This window comes from Cetorhinus maximus, chromosome 10 (genome assembly GCF_964194155.1).
Source record: "Cetorhinus maximus chromosome 10, sCetMax3.hap1.1, whole genome shotgun sequence".
In the NCBI taxonomy this organism is placed as follows: Eukaryota; Metazoa; Chordata; class Chondrichthyes; order Lamniformes; family Cetorhinidae; genus Cetorhinus; species Cetorhinus maximus.
This window is the reverse complement of record NC_135888.1, coordinates 1744646-1765493: the sequence shown is the minus strand read 5'-3', so window position 1 is coordinate 1765493 and position 20848 is coordinate 1744646. Positions and strand designations below refer to the sequence as shown.

At 42.8% G+C, this 20848-nt stretch overlaps 1 protein-coding gene across 1 annotated transcript in view; it reads right to left on the bottom strand.

Moving 5' to 3' along the window:
- cdk5rap2 (CDK5 regulatory subunit associated protein 2) overlaps window positions 1-20848 on the bottom strand; it is a 164741-nt gene that overhangs the window by 20183 nt on the left and 123710 nt on the right. Inside the window, exons 40-45 of the mRNA XM_078549804.1 lie at window positions 19173-19508; window positions 14776-14901; window positions 14144-14260; window positions 9852-10041; window positions 4739-4851; window positions 863-1120 (exon numbers count right to left, since the gene is read on the bottom strand). Of these exons, the coding sequence (XP_078405930.1) occupies window positions 863-1120; window positions 4739-4851; window positions 9852-10041; window positions 14144-14260; window positions 14776-14901; window positions 19173-19508 (1140 nt within the window). The remainder of the gene's footprint in view (window positions 1-862; window positions 1121-4738; window positions 4852-9851; window positions 10042-14143; window positions 14261-14775; window positions 14902-19172; window positions 19509-20848) is intronic.

Below are 20848 nucleotides of genomic sequence, written 5' to 3'. Positions count from 1 at the left end.
GGTCAAAATGCTCACAGGGGGCTGGAAGTGGCCCTTAAGAGGACAATTAATTTCCTATGTCACTGAAATTTCTGTCACAGGCAACAGCATGTCAGCAGAAAGACTTCGACCCCTTCCCTCAACCCCTTCCCCTGCCACATTGCCAGTCCTCCTACCTCCCTGCCTGTCTCCAAACGTCTGGGAAAGTTCAGCCCAATGTTTCTAAACAAATAAATTTTCAAACAAAATTCGAAAAGGAAATTCAAGTACTGAACATTTTAAACCCATGTCAAACAGCAACAAGTTCAATGTGTTTGCACCATCACAGGCTTAAGGAACACCAAATGCAAGCACAAAGGTAGGCTGATGGTTTTTGTACCTAACAAGCATGCTACAGATTGAGATTTCAAATCACACAAAGACAAATAGTAAAACTGAATTCAACAAAACTTTTAATTGTTGGTTGGTGCTAGAAAATGACTACGAAGACAGTAATTTTGTCATAAAAATCAAACTGAGTCACAATAATGACCTTCAAGGAGGGGAATCGCCTACCGCTACCCAGTCTAGCCTGTGTGGAAATCCAGTCCCATACTGTACGGTTAACTCTCAATGCCCGAGGAAATAAAGGTGGACAATAAACACTGCCTCATGTCAGCCACAGTTCAGGAGAATTTTTTTTTAAAAGTTTTAAACTACTTAAACCAATTTTTGATATCACAAATGGAACAATATGACTATTTATTTAATACAACTTGTATTTCATCTGTGCTGCTTACCCAAATTGCAACTTGACTGCTCATAAGATACAATCCCTGCAAAAATCAAGAATACTTTTACATAATTGTCTTTTTACATGAGGAAATTTAGTCAAATTGTTTACCTTGAAACAAGTGTCTTTTCCCAGAATGTCTCTGCTCTCTTGCCAAGAGATAGTTTATATTAATAGTGGAAGGACTGCCTTCATTTTTGAATTGTCCTTGTTGAAGTTGTTCTTCAAGCTTCTGACGTAAAGCAGTGTTTGTCTGAATGCTTCTCTCCAACTGAATCCGTAGGCAATGGATCTCGGTCAAGAGATCATTCAAATCAATAGATCCTTGAAAATATTTCACCGATGCATGGCTCATCTGTTGTGCAGGCTCTGCAGGATTGGGAAACAAGGCTGTTGTAGTGGTTACTGGAATTTTACATAAAAGTCAGATGCTATCTTTTGCAGTCTGAATATTTAAAGCTGCATAGATAAATGGGAGGTGCTTTGTGAACAAAAATGGATAATTCAGTTTCTTCTTTTAATTTATAAGACACCCTTCAACACAAATAATCTTTCTCCTCCACAGGCTCTTATCCTGATGTAATTAGATTTTACTGATCTTGTCCACTCTTGCCAAATGATTAAATAAATGCCAACTTTACTGCATGACGTGAGAGATTGCAATAGCTCCTAGATTATAGAATAAAGAACGGTATATTCCAACATAATTTCCGTTCCAATTATACACAATATGGAGCTTACAGTCTGACCTTATTAAACATTCCACCCCATGACAGACAAATCTCTGGAAAACACTAAAGTGAACACAGAAAAAAGGCTTCAATTATAAGAAACAATGGAGTGGATTCCAAATGGAGTTCAAGTAACATTGACAATGTGTGTATATATCTATATACACAGTAAGTCCCCTTTTTAAGTTCCCCCATTTTAAGTCATTTCAATTTAATGTTGGCCAGTTAATGGGGCAGGTATTCGTATTTAACATCAGGAGTTTTGATTTAACATTGTTGTAGAAACACGCTCTGGGAGGCTTCTTAGTCAAACAAAACAAACTTTATTTACACGAGAGCTTCTGTGGCTGCTTGCATCCAGCCAATCCATTTGTTCCTAGGAAACCCCTCCCTATAATTTATTCTCCCACGATAGCCACACATTGGTTGAACAAACTACGTGACCCCTACTCAGTTGAACTGATCTTAAAGTGACAGTCAGCACAATTGTTTGCGCCGGGTCTGACGTAGAGTTATGTGACCTGCTCGGCGCCATTTTGGATCAACTGCTCCCGGCTTTCCCTCTCGCTGACCCTCCTGGTCACTGCCAATCCTCCCACTCGCCGACCATCCGTAATGCTGATCTTCTCTCTCTCCCCGACCTTCTCACTCACTCACTGCCCTTCCCTCTCACTCATTGTCCTTCCCGCTCGCTGACCTTTCCACTCGCACACTGACCTTCCCTCTCATTCGTTGTCCTTCCCGCTCGCTGACCTTTCCACTCGCACACTGACCTTCCCTCTCACTCATTGTCCTTCCTGCTTGCTGACCTTTCCACTCATGCACTGATCTTCCCTCTCACTCGTTGACCTTCCCGCTTGTTGACCCAGCTGGTTGCTGCCAACCCTCCCTCTTACAGCTTACATCCTGCAACTTGAAGCTGCTCTTCCAGCCTCTCGCCGCTCATCTCCCAAGCCTTCCCTGTGGGAGAGGGAAGCGGTAAGTGGGAAAGGCGGCAAGCGGTAGGGTCAGCAGTGAGAGAGGTCAGGGAACAGGATGTGTGGTGAGCAGGATGTTCAAACAGCGTGCTCATTGGCAACTGGGAAGGTCGAGGAGTGGAAGAGGCAGCGAGCTGGAGGGTCAGCAAGTGAGAGAAGCAGTGAGCCAGAGGATTGGTGAGCAGGAGAGACAGCGAGCGGGAGAGACAGCGAGCGGGAGAGACAGTGAGCGGGAGGTTAAATGAAAAGTTGACATTTTTCTGTTAGATGTTAAATATTATTTTATTTTAGAAGTTATTCAATTTACAAATATAGGAATTTAGCAATGTAAAGTATTTCAACTTAAAGGGTATAATGTTTTAATGTTTTTTTCTGACGAGAGAGGTCCTACAAAACCTAACTAGAGATTTTTACATTGGTTGTAATGAGTAAATCTGATTCGTTTAATGTTGTTCCATTTCAAGTTGCACTTTTCAAGAAAGCAACTACACGCTAAGCAAGGACTCACTGTACATACACATATAGATAACACTCAGAACACCAGGTTTACTTTTCATAATCCCAAGCTAACATTTCAACAGCTCTCCAAAATTTTTGCAGTAAAAGAATTAAAAAACTGTTTTCTTTTGCAGTTACAACTTCACCAAATTACTTTATGGTGGATGATAATGAGCAAACCTCTTAAGGCAATTAAGGCAAACCTCTAATGCATGTGTATTGCCAATAAAATAAAAACAAAATGAACTGGATAGAAATATGAAAAATTTAACTTAAGCCATTTCTTAAATTTGATTTAAACTGAAACTCTCTATACCTTTTCATTCTAGTTTTAAGAGTGGTTGACCCATAGTTCAGGGTACAATTTTAATGCCATTTACAAGGGTAGGTTTAAAAATATAAAGGACTGGTGCTAGGACTTTGTTCAGTGAAGAACATTACTTTCCATTACCTCAGTTTCAGAAAAATGTAAAGTAGTCTTGAACAAAATACAGCAACTACATGGTAGGAAGCCATCAAACAATCTAGCTGAAACATAGGGCAGAATTTTGTGCCCTCCCTATGGTGAGTTTGATGGTGGGGATGCAGATAATCAGGCAGGAGGGTGGTGAGTGGGGACCTCCCACCTTTCCACCTCCACTGATTACATCCTTGGCAGGAACGCCTATGGATGGCCTCACTGCCCTGCCACCAATTAAGGCCTTCAAGTGGGCAATTAATGCAGGCAGGGTGATCCATCGTTCAATGGCACTCAGTGGCTGGTTGAGGGACCCGGCATCAGGAAAGGGGGTGGACCGCTGCAAGTCAGCCCGCTTCCCTTGCTGCTACACTCCTCTTCCGTGGCCTTCACCCCCAACCCTGCAAACATCAGCCCCCACCCACTTCCCGTCATCGCACATCTCTGGCCTTGGATCCAGAGCCAATCCTGGGTCTCAGGTGGGTGTCGTGCCTGCAACAGCCACCATGTCCCCAGTGGTGCTGCCTTGCTCCGGCCTCTGATTGGTCATCAGCACTCGATAGGTGGAACTTTCACCCCCAGGGTCATTGATCATGGAGGAAGGCCCCCTGCTGGCCTGTCAAGTGCCTGTGTGCAACAAGATGCAGCGGGTTTTCCCTAAAGGAAGTGATGCAGGCCTCTCGCCAGCTCTCCCAGCTGGTGGCTAAGACCCCCATCGCCTCCGCAAGATACCGTCCACTATTCCTTTTTAATTTAATGGAAGGTGTTTTCCACACAGCCCTACAATGGCATTGGCACCAAATGTCTTAATCCTGGAGTGTTTCTTTAAACCTATTCTCACTCAGGAAAACAATAATAAAAATTGAAGTTGAATGAGGCTTGTCTGAAAGTCTAGCCTTACTTAAAAGACACACAACGTTGATTAGAATCCTTACAGAGCAAAAGGGAATTATATATAAACATGAGAGAACCTCAGTTCTTCAAATTTTCTAATTATAATATAATATAATTTTGATCTCTCAAGTAATCAAGGGATATGGGCAGCAAGTAGCAAAGTGGAATTGAGTCAGAAGATCAGTCATGGTCGTATTGAGATGGCAGAGCAGGCTCGAGGGGCCATACGATCTTCTCCTGCTCCTATTTCTTATGCTCCTATGTAATGTTAGGTTAGTGTCCAGGCTGGGTTTTCACCATTAGCCAGGCTTGAACACTGGGCCACCAAACTTTTATATCAAATTTTAATTAAACAAACTCCTGTTCGTAAATTGAAAGGTTGGTTGGGGGTGAGAGAATTTTTAACCTTCAGTATTAAATGCATAAATACCTGTTTTTCTTTCTTCAAGCTGCTCATATACTCGAAGTTCCATTCGTAATGACTGTAGTAGCTGCTGGTTCTCTGTGAATAGCTGACTCTGTAAGCTAAGTTCTCGCTGCAGCCTGTAAAATAAACTTAAGCTAGTTTATGTCAAAATTATTAAAATAAATTTTTCACACCACACCTTCCTTACATCTTCTTCTTAAATTTGGTTACTGCTATAGGAAGCTTACTCTGGATTCCAAAATATATTTCCAAGGAGTTGACAATAACCCTGAAATAACCTAAGTGTAAAAAAGAAAAAAATCACCACTTGGCCCACATTTCAGGATAATTACTCAATGTGTAACAAAGTTGATCATACAGGATTTAGTGTCTTCCCTTTCCACAACATTTAAACTGTTTCTTTAAAAACAAGGACTTCTTAAAACAGAGGGCCGCATTTTTGCAGAGTCAGGAAGTCTCCATGGAGCTCTAAAGGCAGTGGACAGAATCTGGACACAGAATTCCTGCCCTCCTTTTCGATATCCCATTTTTGCTGGCGCGGGGGGGTGGGGGTGGGGAGGGGGGGGGCGGGTGGGAAGGTGGGGCATGCTTCATACAGGAGGGAATCCCAAACTAGCAGGGCTTTCTGAACCTAGTGCTGAGTTCAAACAGACCTCATTTTGGCTGTTGCAAGGGCTTTTAACCCACAGTGTGTAAGTCACAAATCTTGGAGTAGATGTGAACGTTCTTGAAGGACAGGTAAGGTCTGTTTAACGGTCATGATCTGAGTATTTTTAATGCCCCCCACTCTTTAAACTGTAAGAAAACTGGCGGCAGCTGTCAGTGATTGTTTAAAAAAAAACTCTGCTGGATGGCTTTGATTGACAGGCCAGTTGGTGTAGCATCAGTTTGAGCAGTTTCAAGAGATTTTTGTTGCCTTTCCCCTAACAGCTATTTATTATGAATGCTTGGCTGAGTTTCAAAAGCCACAATTATCCCAGCAAGGGGGTTGGAGTTCAGAGTTTGGTTGACAGCTTAAAGAGGCTATTAAAGAATTAGGGGTATGAATAGAAGTTTTTTCTTTAAGTAAGAGATTAACAACTTGAGGAGATATAAAAGCTTTGATGCTTTCATGAATGGCATTTTTTTTTTTTACTATCAAGTCTGTATAGTGACAACTATATTAGATTTTTACAAATGTATTTTATTCCATCTCCACATGGCTCCTGAGGTCTGTCCAAGGCAAATATTAGGTTAATGGCTATGATGTTGGGATGGAGAGTATGAGGGACCATGGACGGGTCAGTGGGGGCATTAGGGGTGAGGGCTAGAAGGCCCAAAATGTTCTAAAACAACTGGGACAAAGTCCCAGAGAACCGAAGCGGTCCTTCTAAGAAGCAATTATGGGGGTATTTGAGAAAGGTACAGAGATAATCACGGGTGATTTTGACCTACACACAGTTTGAACAAATCAGATTGGCAAAGGTAGCCTGGAAGATGAGTTCATAATGTTTTCATGACAGTTTCTTAGAGCAGCAGGTTCTAGAGCCAATCAGGGAGCAGACTATTCTAGGCCTGGTAACATGCAATGAGACAGGGTTAATTAATGACCTCATAGTAAATATGCCCCTAGGTAGCATTCAGTTTGCGGGAGAGAAGAGCGGGTCTAAGACTAGTATTTTAAACTTAAATAAAGGCTATAATAAAGGTATGAAGACAGAGTGGGCTAAAGTGAATTCAGGAATTAGGTTAAGGGATTGGTCAGTAGAGATGCAGTAGCAGATACTTAAGGGGCAGGATTTTATGCGTCAGTGAGTGGGCCCCGCTTGCCGATGCGTAAAATGAAGCGAGGTGACGTCGGGCAGAACTCCTCACATCACTGCACCCTATTTAAATTTTCAGGTAGGCGGGCTGCCGCAAAATCAGCTGCGCGCCTGCCGACCTGTTAATGGCCAATTGAAGCCATTGACAGAGTCAATTAAGTCATTAAAGGAGCTGCCCATCCAACCTTAAGGTTGGCGGGCAGGCCAGAGCCCCAGCGCGAATCAGAAAAAGCATGAAACCTCATCCACGGGCGGGATGAGGTTTCATGAAGGTTTTAAAAAATTTTAATAAAGTTTTTGTAAAAATTATGGACATGTCCCAACTCATGTGACATTGTCACATGAGGGGACATGTTAGGGAAATTTTATTTTTCTATTTTTAGGTTTTTAACATTTAGAGCTGATCTCCCTGAGGCAGCATTTAGCCTCAGGGAGATGAGTGCGCTCTTTCGTGCGCATGCAGGGATCCCTCCCTGCCTGCACAGGAAGTGCATAGCGCTTCTGTGCGGACGTCACGCTGGGCAGGCCTTAATTTGCCCGCCCATGTAAAATGGCGCCCCCCCCGATCAGAAGCGTGCCTGTGCGCGCCAACCCTTCAACTTCCCCCCTGACGGGGGAGAAAATTCAGCCTAAGGAGATATTAACACTCAGCAAAAATACATTCCAGTGAGAAAGAAAGGCTCTAGGGGGAAGGACATACCATCTGCGGCTAACTGAGGAAGTTGAAGATAGTATTAAATTGAAAGAAAAAGCATACAATTCCGCAAAGATTATTGGCAGGTCAAAAATTGGACAGGATCTTCCCCTTACTTGAGGAAGGATGTGGTTGCATTGGAGCCAGTTCAGAGGAGGTTCACTAGAGGTCCAGAGATGCGGGGCTTGTCTTATGAAGAGAAATTGAGCCGTTTAGGCCTATACTCGGTAGAGTTTAGAAGGATGAGAGGAGATCTAATTGAGGTATATAAGATGCTTAAAGAGGATAGACAAAGTAGACGTGGTGCGGATGTTTCCCCTTGTGGGGCATTCTAGAACCAGAGGCCATAGTTTTAGGCTAAGGGGTGATAGATTTAAATCAGAGATGAGGAGGAATTACTTTTCTCAAAGGGTCGTGAATCTGTGGAATTCACCACCTTGGAGTGCAGTGGATGCCGGGACGCTGAATAAATTTAAGGAGGAGATAGACAGATTTTTAATTAGTAACGGGTTGAAAGGTTATGGGGAGAGGGCGGGAAATTGGAGTTGAGGCTGAAATGAGATCAGCCATGATCGTATTGAATGGCGGGGCAGGCTCGAGGGGCTGAATTGCCTGCTCCTAGTTCTTATGAATATGAAGAACAACAAAGAATGGCTAAAAAAAGGGAGAAATAAAAGTATTAGAGAAAGCTAGCTAGAAATATAAAAATGATAGTAAGAATTTTTACAGGTATTTAAAAAAGAAAAGGAACGTTGATCCTCCAGAGGGTTTAGGGAATTGATAATGGAAAATAAGAAAATGATGATGAATTGAATTTTGCGTTTGTCTTCACCGTGGAAGATACAAATAACATCCCATAAATATTTGTAAATCAAGAGGTGCAAGGGAATGAGGAACTTAAAACAATTACAATCACCAGGGAATGGGTACTGAGAAAATTACTGGAATTAAAAGCTGAGAAATCCCCAGTTCCTGATGGACTTCATCCTAGGGCCTTAAAAGAAGTGACTGCTGAGATAGTAGATGCCTTGGTTTTAATTTTCCAAAATTCCTTAGATTCTGGAAAGGTTCCATCATATTGGAAAATAGCGAATGTAACAGCTCTATTCAAGAAGGGAGGGAGACAGAAAGCAGGAAATTACAGGCTGCTTGGCATCCTCATAGGGAAATGTTGGAAGCTATTATTAAGGAGGTTGTAGCAGGGCACTTAGCAAACCTCAATGCAATCAAGGAGAGCCAACAGGGTTTTATGAAAGGGAAATTGTGTTTGACTAATTTATTAGTGTTCCTTGAGGAAGTAACAAGCAACATGGATAAAGGGGAACCTGTAGATGTGGTGTACTTGGATTTCCAGAAGGCACTTGACAAGGTGACACATCAAACATTACTACAGAAAATAAGAACTCAAGACATAGGGGGTAACATATTAGCATGGATAGAGGATTGGTTAGCTAAGAGGGAACAGAGACTAGGCATAAATGAGTCATGTTTGGGTTGGCAAGATATAACGAGTGGATTGCCATGGGGATCAGTGCTGGCTCTGCAACGATTTACATCAATGACTTGGATGAAGGGACAAAATATATGGTTGCTAAATTTGATGATGACACAAAGATAGGTAGGAGTGTAAGTTGTGAAAAGGACATAAGGAATCTGCAAAAGAAGATCAAGTGAGTGGGCAAAAAATTTAGCAGATAGAGTATAATGTGAGAAAATATGAATTTATCCAATTTGGCAGAAAGAATAGGAAAACAGCATACTATTAAAATGGAGAAAGATTGCAGAACTTTGTGATACAGTGCATTCTGGGTGTCCTGGTACATGAATCACAAAATGTTAGTATGCAGATACAGCAAGCAATTGGGAAGGCAAATGGAATGTTGTTGTTTATATTCCATTCCCCTTGCAACAAAATAAGAGAAGTTTTGCTACAGTCGTACAGGGCATTGGTGAGCCCACACCTAGAGCACTGTGTACAATTTTGGTTTCCTTTTTTAAGAAAGGGTGCAATAGCATTGGAAGCAGTGCGGAGAAGGTTCACTCGACTGGTTCCTGGGATGAAAGGATTGTCTTATGAAGAAAGGTTGGGCTTATATCCTTTGTAGTTTAGAAGATTGAGGGCTGATCTTATTGAAACATATAAGGTCCCTGAGGGTTGAAGAGAATTTTTTTTCCCTTAGTGGGTTGTTAGACTGTGGAATTCTCTTCCCCAGACAGCAGTAGAGGCAGGGTCATTGAATACTTTTTTAGGTTGAGTTAGATTGACTCCCTTGTCAGTCAAGAATCTGAGTATAGGGGGTAGCCAGGAAAATAGAGGCCACAATCAGGTCAGCCATGATCATATCAAATGGCGGAGTAGGCTCAAGGGATTGAATGGCTTACTCTTGCTCCTAATTCCTAACCAGCCTAGCTTGGCACTTGCCCACTTCCATGACCACCTACGCTCTGCTTCTGAGGTTGGCAGGCCAGACTCCATCCTGCACCCCTACTCCGCTCCCCTGGAAACAAAAATCTTGCGAGTTGGGGTACTTCATACCAAGGACAGTCTGGCAAACTGAAATTTCTCGACTCAAGCTACCTGCCTTGGTAGCCAAAATCCAGCCGAGAGTGTAACCAGTACCTGTTGATTTCATCATGACTGCAGTGCAGCTCATTTTTCAGCCTTCTACTTTCTTCATGAGCATTCGTAACTTTAGTTTGCAATCGATTATTTTCCCTCTTTGCACGTTCACACTCACTACGCAGGCGTTCAGTGGCAGCAGTCTTCTTTGAAAGAGATTCTTTTAGTTTCTCGTTTTCTCTCTGTTTGTCTGCAAAGCAAGTTTTAAAAAATATTAGCTTTCTGTACCAAGTTTTTTGTATTCAATGAAAAATGAGTTTTGAGTCTTCAATCCAATTCTTTCAAGCTGCAAATATATGGCATTTTTCTTCCTATTTTATCTGTAGTTGTAAAAAAACTGCTATGTGATCCAGTGGCTTTGACTGGCTAATAGGCTGTGCAACAGAGCAATAGGATGCACATTTGATCCCACAATTCTCTACACAGTGACTTCCTAATTTTCACTTGCCTATTTAGGACAAATTGGGATCAGAGACCACCTGAAAGAAGGGAAATTGGAGAGGGAGTTGCCTTTCGTGACAGCATGTCAGAGAATTCAAGCATTGGAAGAAGCTTGGAAACAAGTCAGCTATCCTTTCTAATCAGGATTAAACATCAACAAATATCTTTGTTGTCCCATCTACCGAAAACATAAGAAATAGCACCCTCTACCTCTCAAAGGAGATAAGATACCCGTGTCTTACTACCACTATATTGGCATGATGCTGATAATCTTAAACTATCTCTCCTTAACTATGATTTTTCTCCATTCAATCAATATGATTCAACCTTCACATGAGTAGACCATTATACAAAGGGGTGGGGCAGAGGAAAAGAAAATCAAAGCACAGCATTACTTTAAAAATTAAATCTGTCCCTACTGTAATTATATGATTCATTTCATTTTCCCTGGTCCATATGCTACACAATACTTCATTCTAATCTTCCATATTAATTCTTTTGAAGGAGGGAGGGGTAGATGGGACAGCTATCAGAAATGTGCAGACACAAATAATGAGTAAATCCTAAAGGTGAGATTGAGAAAAAGCTGGAATAGGTGCAAATTTTGAAAATTTGAAAGGGCAGAATCTTGCCCTTGGATGGCGGGCGGGCCCCACCGGCGGGCGGGCAGCTGACCCCCCCACCGAAACGGGGCCCGCCGCCATTTTAAGTGGGTGGGCCAATTAAGGTCCGCACAGCGGCATCCCTGACGGGAAGTGCTATGCGCTCCCTGTGCTGGCCGGGGGGGGAGGAGGGAATCCCCAGCTGTCAAAGAGCGCACTTCTCCCTGACGCAAAGTCCTGTCTCGGGGAGAATACCAATAGTGTCAGAAACATTAAAAATAGAAACATTAAAAAATGATTAACATGTCCCCCTCATATGACAATGTCACATGAGATGGGACATGTTAATAAAGAACACATACACTTAATTAATTTTTTACAATATGGACATGAAACTTCATCCCCCCAGTGGATGACGTTTCATCAATAATCTGGAGCCCCCTGGGGCTCCTGGCCTGCCCACCAGTCTTAAGGTTGGACGGGCAGGGTCTTTAATGATCTTAATGAGCCTGTCAATGGCCTCAATTGGCCATTGACAGGTCAGCGGGCGCACAGCTGATTTTACTGTCCGCCCGCCTTCCTAAAAATTTAAATGGACTGGGATGACATCGGGGATTCCTCCCAACATCATCCCGCGTCATTTTCCCCTTGGCGAGCGGGCTCCGCCCCCAAATCGCCAAGGGGAAAATCCTGGCCACTATGATAATAAATCTAGCATTCTTCATTTGTTTAGCCTTTCCACACATTTGAAGCAAATAAATGGTAATGAGTAACAATGACTATAATTATGCTGGAAGTGTGTCAGGGCTGGATTTTTGCTACTGAAGGAATGATCTTTCTACCTGAAACATTACATTAAACCTCTTTTTCTCCACAGATGCAGTCTGACTTGCTAAGTATATCTAGCATTTTTGTTTTAATTTCAGATTTCCAACATCTGCAGCATTTTGCTTTTGTGGAAGATCTTGGGGAACTCTGGTGCAGCTTTTCAAAATGATAAGGGGTTTTGTTATGGTAAATTTGGGGAAAAAAACTATTTCCACCATTATTTTATGTCCTCTCATAATCAAGTAACTTAAAAGTGAACACCGAAAGGGCAAAGGCTGAGATTGGGATTTTAAAAAAACAAAGGGTGGGATTTTCCGTGCCTGCTGCATCGGGCGTGTTTGGCATGTGAGCAGACAGTACGGTGAGAAGGCCAAAAAATGGTTTCACTATGTCATGAAATCAGTTTGTAAGCATCCGCTCTGCCCATCAATGCACCTAGCGAGCTGCATTTCACTCAGGACTTTGAGGTTTGTTTGTCTACCTTGCCTCGGGCAGCACTGGCAGTCATCAGCGCCAGGCTTCACAGACAGCACCACATCACTTTTACAGGGGCTCATGGGCAGGTCTCTATCCATCAGACCAGCCATAAGGGAGGGGTGGCTTTTCAATGGCTGCAGGGCTAGGACTTGCTTGGGGAAGGGGGGAGAAGCGGCCTCAGGCAAGGGAAGAGGCTGCAGGGCGAGGGCTGTATTGGGGAAGGGGGGTATCCCAGGGTGTGTGCGGGGGCACAAGTTGATCTGTACATGTGGCCTCCAGATGGTGAGGGCTGAGGAGGCAGTCTCCAGAGGAGATGAGGCCAGATGGAGATGTGAGGGTGTGTGTGAGAGAGTGAGTGGTGATGTCCCTTGAGCTGGCAGTGAGCGAGATGCCAGTGAATGTGTGATGGGCTTGAGTGTGTGAGTTTAGAGTGATGAGATGCCTTACCCTGGCACGTGGGTGAGATCATTCATCCTCTTTCTGCATTGGATGGCCAACCTCTTCTGTGCAGCATTGGCACTGACCACCACCTACCAAGCTAGAGTGATAATGTTGCTGCCCTTCCTGCGGCCACAATGGGGGTAGAGGACATCATGGCCAGCCTCCACGGCATCCAGAAGGCGCTTGAGGGGCGGGGTGAGGGGCGGTTGAGGTTGGGGTGGGGGCAGCGAATTTGGGGGGGGGGGTGGGGGGGGGCGGTGGCGCCAGCTGCAGTCTTCTTGCCTTTCAGGGCCATGTCTTCTTTGCAGCAGTCCTGGGCTGAGAGGTGTGCGCGTGGCTGCACTTTAAATGTGGCACCCAGTTTGATGAAGTGGCAGGTGAAACAGAGCCCGCCCGCCATTGAAACGGCATGCTTCCCAGGAATGTGTGATTAATGAGGCGTAATTGGGATGATGTGGCTTGAAAAGCTGCCATTGTGGCTAAAATGTCCTTCTTCCTGCCTACTACCGCACAATGCAAATCGGGGACGATTCTGCCCGAAGACAAAAGTTTGTTACGACACGGAATGCTCAGCCAGAAATAGCAGTGGAAGCAGAATCCATAATAGCTGTAGAAAAGATTTATATATTCCAAATGTGAAAGAGTCTAACGACAGGGCAGGGTGATGGGGCTAAACGGACAGGTCTTTCGGAAAGACTGGCAAGATGAATCAAATGACGACCTATTGAGCTATGTAATTTGAATGATTCTATTCGATGATTTTAATGCTAATCAGTAAACTAAAAAATCAGCCAGATTAGCAAAAAACTTACAAGCATTGAACTTTCAAACAGTTAATTTATGACGAGCTATTTAAGCAGCAAAAGTCAATATCACCTGTAGGTTTGAAGACTTTTAAAATTTATTTTCAACTGTGTGCTGGAACTATTGCTGACCGCTAGAGAAAAGAGGAAATGGAGCACAAATCTTGAATAATGCCTTCAATACCATATGGGCAGAGGTAGATTTCTTACGTACCATGGATGACTGCTACAATAATGAGATACTTAAAGGGGCACTGCACAGTAATTTCCTCCATATGGATAATGTTTTATTTGTACACATAGGTTGAATGAATGAAGATTACTATTTTTTTGACCAGCTGTACAAATTGTTATTCTTGTCGATTTGAATAAATTTTTCGTCTAGTTTTGTGTAACAGTGGTTTGGTCAGCAAATGAAAGAATGCTGACTAGTACTGGAATTTTCCAGAAAACTGGCACAGCAGCCATTTTCTGACAGAAATTCTAACACTTATTGACAAATCTCTTCCTGTACTCCCAACAAAACTAACCTTTGCCATTGCATTTCTAAACCTAGTACAACGGTCTTTCAGATACCAAAGTTCTGACAGATATTATGGCTACAAGATTTTATGAAAATAGTGCTGAGCCTCATGATTTGAAAATATACTTTTTCAGCCAATTCTGGATGTAGTCATTTAACATTGACACCAACACTCACCTCTGGAGCTTCTTGTCAGCTGCTCCTTTAAAGCTTTGTTTTGTTCCTTCAGATAATGAATCTCATCTGCCAGATGACTGTGCTCTTCTGTGCCGTGGATGAAAATATTTGTGGAAGCTGAAGGTGCAAGCAAAGTTTTATTAGTACTGCTAATAGCATGTGTTTACAAATACATGTCTTTCCATCACTAGTTGGTATTGTGTTTATTTTTAAATTGAGATTTTAAAAATTTAATATTTCTCCATAAACTGGCTCCAATGACAGTAATTGCCAAAGCAAAGCAATAAAGTACAGGTCAATACCGTCAAACTTATTTTTCAAACTCACACTTAACACTTTCATGTTGCTCATTTAATACTAACATATGCCAAATTGCAGAGTTTTGTGATAAAGAGCCACATCCATTACAAGGTGAGACTGTGCAAACTTATTTCATATAGGATCCATGTAGTTAGCTGAGGATGAAAAGATTGACCTCAACTCCATGCTGAATTTTAGAAGATTAAGCATACATTTTTGGCCTGCCATCCATGTTTAGAATTGGCTTTCTTTTGGCTACTGAAAACACTAATCAAATCCAGACTAATGTTATTGATCCCAGGTTAGGTAGAAGTTCAAACTGCACTGCTCACCTGGATCATGTTCAGATTCAGCAAGTCGACGTTCCAGTTGTTGTCTTAATCTGTCATTATTTCTAATAGATTCTTCCAAGCGTTGCCTTAAACTTCGTATTTCATGAAGGTGCTCGGCTAGTAAGTCTAAGCACAAAAATACTAAGAATTAGAACCAACCACACTTACATCATTCCCACCGAAATAATTGGGAAAAGATAACAATTCAGGAAAGTACTTAATTTATTCCCTTACTTCATTTTCTCCATACTCATGAATTTACCTTTTAAAATATTTTCATTCCTACACAAAATGTTGTCATAGGGTTATACAGCACAGAAACAGGCCCTTCGGTCCATTGTGTCCCTGCTGGCCATCAAGCACCTATCTATTATAATCCCATTTTCCAGCACTTGGCCTGTAGCCCTGTATACTATGGCGATGATTTATTTGACTTCAACAGCAAATGATTCCTTATAATGGGAGATTACTTTTCCAGTTGGGCTGAGGTGAAGCAACTGTACACGACAACCACAGGTGCAGCAGTTAAAGGACTGAAAGAGATGCTCGCAAACCATGGTATCCCGGATGAGATTGTGTCCGATAACAGTCCACAATTTTCAGATGAGCACTTCGCCCAATTTGCCACCACATCCTGCATCCACCACCGTACCAGCTCCCCAAATAACCCACAGTCCAACAGGGAGGTCGAAAGAGGGGTCCACACTATAAAAGCACTTCTAAAAAAGAACAAAGATTTCCAAACAGCACTGCATGGCATTCATTATCAGCAAAGGCTAGATGGCATCAGCAGAGGAGATCCCCTCAGCCAGATGCATTTCATAACAGTCATGCCAGTCAACATCAATACATCTAGCAACTGAATGCAAGCCACCTCGCCATTCTAATTATTTGTTCAAACACATGAGAAAGGGTACTCAGTTGCATAATGGGGGATGTGTCCACAAAACAAAGTTCTTTTCAAATCAAATATCTTTAGTATTGTGCATATACACACACACACACACACACACACACACACACAAAATTGTATTGGTCTAAGCTTTTCTAAATAATTTAGTTTAAGCCAATTACATTACTAGAGCAATAGTCTAGCAATCTAACAACACCCCAGTGAAGGTGTCACAGCTCCTGTCACCTCTGTTCATTTCTGCAGGTACTGTGTATGCAGTTTTGAGAAATACAGCAATATGCTCGAGTAAACCAAAAACAAACAAGCATTTCTTAATTACCTTAGTCTTCAGCTTACTTCATGTGTGAAGTATCTTGCAGATAAGTGCTTCTTGATGTCAGTTAATAACATTATTTTTTGGGGAGTCAGGGTGGGGAACATAGATACTTTGTAACATTTGAGTCAGTTATTCTCAATAATGAAGTGCAATAAATAAGATCATTTGAGACAAATAAATGAAGAAAATGAATTTGTGTCATGTTTACACAGCTTGGGCATCTATTTGTGGATGTACTCTGGCTACCATAAAATTCATAGAATAGTACAGGACACAAAGAAGCCATTCAGCCTATCAGGTCTGCACCAGCTCTTCTGAAGAGCAATCCGGTTAGTCACACTCTTCTGCTTTTTCCTGCCATCTCTGCAAATTTTTCTCCTACAAATATTTATCCAATTCCCTTTTGAGGGCTACTATTGAATTTATACGCACCACCCTTTCAGGTAGTGCATTCCAAATTCAAACCACTCTGTGTAAAATTGTTTTCTGTCATGTCTGGTGCTTTTGGCAATAATCTTAAATCTATGTCGTCTGGTTATTGACACTTCAGCCATTGGAAATAGTTTATTATTTATTTTATCTAAACCTTTCATTATTGTAAACACCTCCTATCAAATCTCCTCTTAACCTTCTCTGCTCTATCCACGTAAATGGAACTAATCTCTGGGACCATTCTAACAAATTTCTTCTGTACGCTCTTCAAAGCTGAAACATGGGAATATCCCCCCTGTTGGGGGGATTGTGCGGTGGTACCTGATCGGGTCCGGCCGCCATTTTACGTGGACAGGCCAATTAAGGCCCAGCCAGCATGAGGCGCACCCAGAAGCGCTGTGTGCTCCCTGTGCGGGCTGGGGGTTCCCTGAGTCGGGATTGCGCTCTTTCGCGCACATCTCCCTGAGGTGCAGAGCTGCCTCGGAGATAAGTTTTAAAAATTTTAATAAAAGAAAAAAAAATTTAAGACATGTCTCTCATGTGACAGTGTCACATGAGCTGGGACATGTCAATGAACTTTAATGGAAAAACTTATTTAATTTATAAACCCTTCATGAAACCTCATCCTGCCCGTGGATGAGCTTCCATGAAAGATGCGAAGGCCGACTGGGTTCTTGACCTGCCCCCCAACCTTAAGGTTGGACAGGCAGCTTTCTCAATAGAGTTAATTAGTTAATTAATGGCCTTAACAGGCCTTTGACAGCTCAGCGGACGCGCCTGCGGAACTGAAAATCTAAATGGCGCGCAGTGACGTCAAGACGCATGTCTCACATCACCCTGCGTCATTTTACGCCTCGGTGAGTGGGCCCCACCCCCGTTCGCTGAGCCAAAAATTCACCCCATGGTGTTCAGAATTGAACTTAATACTCCAGCTGGGGTCAAACCAGACTCCAAGGAATCCACCCATGGCCCTTTCCTCCTTTTTATGTTAATACTGCTTTTCTGATATCCAATCTTTAAAGAGCCAAAGCTCAACAGTGGGCAGGCTGAAATAAAAACAGAAAATACTGGAAGTACTTAGCAGGTCTGGCAGCATCTGTGGAGAAACACGGTTAACATTTCAGGTCTGTGACCTTTCATCATTCCTGAGACATTGGGCAGAGTTTTCCGATCGTACGGAGACAGGAAGGGAGATGAGAGGGGATGGCTGTTAAAGTCGCAAAGAGCTGTGTCAGACAGGCTTCCCGAACATGTCCAGTCATCGGGGAATTTTACTGACAACAGGAACAGGTTCTTGGGGTGGGCAGTCAATTTGAATTTGCAAATGCCCTGCTAAGGGCCATTTTACAGGCTGTTGTCATTTTGCTGATGGCAGATCAACCATCCCCTCCCACCGTTGCAGGGGAAGACTGTCAGCTAAATGGGGGCAGCCTGGGGCACGGAAGAGAATAGTGTTTTTAAGCAAAGTGGGGGGGGGCCACAGGCAGCCACTATAGACCCAGCGATTTCCGCAGAGTGGCTCCCCCTCCATGGTTAGCACATTTGTTTTTTAAATTTTCTTCGGCCTACTTGCTGTAAGCTGCAGGGCCCCTGTCTGCCTCAGCAGTGGTCACTGTTACTGGTGGCCCTCAGATTGGGCTGGCAGCTCTCATACAATGGCTGCCATCCTGAAGAGAATGGCAATCTCAGCAGCAACCATCCGTAAAATTGAGGGGAAGTCCCACTGGCTGCCTGTACGTGCCAGTGACCCCCTTTTCTAGCCAATGTCGGCCGTTCAGCCAATCTGCAGAATTCTGCCCATTAACTTTACTTCCTTCTGCACAGATGCTGCCAGACTGAGTATTTTGAGCATTTTCTGTCCTTATTTCAGATTTTCAACAAAGCAGTATTTTGCTTTTGGCCCTTAGCACAAAGTATCCCACCGACCCTCCATTCCATTCCCCCAACTTAACCCTTCTCACGGGCTAAACCAGACCATTTGCAATCCTTTTATCCCATTTGATCCCAAATGGAGCTTTAGACTCTATTTCCCTTTCATGACAAAGGCTGTTTACTTTTACCTGGCTCTGCTCCATCACTGCTGATATTTTTACGCATGGATTTGTCTTTCTAGACTCTCCTACTCTTGTTACTGCTCTCCCATCCTTCATCTTCCATATAAGTTAATGGAGCAAAGGCAGGTATACAGAGTTAGGTTACGATTAGCCATGATCTCACTGAATGATGCAGCAAGCTCAAGGAGCTAGTTTCTAGGTTCCCAACTCCAATTTGTCCCAAACTCCAATGCAAAATTTCTGTCCTGTACCAATTACTGCTCGACCATTCTCACAGTCTTCACTGATCCCCTTTATTCACTATCCCTGGTGCATTAAATTCAAAATCCTCAGTTATCTTCAAGTAACTTCATGGCCTAACCACCCCCTATCTATGCACTTGCCTTCAGTCCTATACATACCTGGCCTGAACATTCATGCATCTGATTCTAGCTGGTGCCAAAGTATTCAACTGCCTTGCTAATTTCTAAATTCCCTCCCTAAAACATTTGCCTTTCACTTCGTTCAAGAACCTTCACAAAACCAATCTGTTCAGCCAAGCTTTCAGTCACACATCCTAATCTCTCCATTCCTTGCTCAGCTGCAGTATTCCCTTTGCCTATCTGAATTGCCTCAAACTTTTTTTAAAAACAATAAATGAAAGTTTTCTATTTTAATGCAAGTTGTTAATAAAATAAATTACCTGCAGCACTTAGGCCAAGGTCTTTTTCTGGCTCTGTGGAAGTTGAAGTTTGCTTATTTGCTATTAAAGATCGGTCCCTGTGATTAAGTGAATGGGCAATTTGGTTATCAATGTTTTGTTGATTCTCTGTTAAAATGGAGCGATGCAAATCAAGTTCTGTCCGTAGAGTTTCATTCAAATCTTCCTTGTTCACCAACTGCTCACGAAGTACAGAGTTCTCTTTCTGGAGCTCAAGCAATCTTTGATTAAGCAAGGATGTTTGAGCACTGGCATACTCAATTGGCCAGCTACTAGTGGACAACATTTCGTGTGGCACTGGGATTCCTTCCACATTCTCTGAATTGTAGGAAAACAAAGAGAGAAATGACCCACCTTTACTTGAAATACAACTGAAGGAATTGAGAATTACACGGCAATTAATTTGAAAATCAGTGTCAAGAGATTCATTTCAATACCCCACTATGGGGAAAAAGATAAGCTAATCCGAAGAACTCTCAAAGCGTAAATTTAATGTCATTAGGATTGGATTCATTCAAAAGATAATACATTTTCTATGGAACTAAATTATCAACATAAAGAAGAATGCAAGGAGGGTGAATTAACATGCAGCTGAACCAGAGCTCTCGGCAATGGGGGTGAATTTTTCAGTTGGTGGGGGGGCTGTTCGGGAGTGGGCACGGGCGGGCGCAAAGCTGATCGCTGCCCGTGATTGGCTGCGTGCTGCCATTTTACACGGGTGGGCCAACTAAGGCCCGCCCAGCTTAATGTGCGGCTGGTAGTGCTCAGCGGGGGGCGTGGAGGGAGAGTTGCGGCCTGCGCTCTTTCACGCATGTGCGCTAAAGAGCGCAGCAATCTCCCTGAGGCACGGAGCTGCCTCAGGAAGATTAAGTTGACAATGAAACTTTTTAATAAATAAAGTAAAAAGTTGTTTAAACATGTCCCATTATGTGAGTGTCACATGATCTGGGACGTGTTTGTGAAGTTTTGAAAATTTATTCAATTATTTAAAAAAAAATCTTTAGGAAACCTCATCTCGCCCGTGGATGAGGTTTCCTGAAAAACACAAAGGCCGCTTGGGCTCTTCGCCTGCCGCCATCCTTAGGGTTGGACGGGCAGCATTGTTAATATGGTTAATTATTTTTTTAATGGCCTTAATAAGCTGTTGACAGTTGGGCGGGCGCGCTGCCAACTCCTGTGCGCACCCGCCGAACGAAAGATTGGAATGACGCATGATGACGTCGGGACGCACACCTGACGTCATCTCACATAATTTTATGCGTCGGCGGGTCGGGCCTGCACACCGATGGCAATTTCCTGGCCAAGCAGTTAATTTAACTCCCTTGTGCTCTCAGGCTCAGGAACATCCTACACCCCAAGATAGTTCAACAATTTTAATGCGCCCAAGGTTATCAATTAAAAAATATAATTGTTTGTAGCAATTTGATTTTAAAAGGAATCCTGATGATGACGACAACGTTTATAATTTATAAGGATTACTTTCCCTAATAGGTTCAAAAACATGTGAAACAATTGTTAAACCCAATGCCACATCACAGTGCAAATCCAGCACTGTGCACCAGCAAGAATATTTCCTGCTTGTGTAATATATAGCAAATCATGAACACTTTCTTTATAAACATGTTTTCACTACACTAAGTGCAAAAAGTGATTATTGC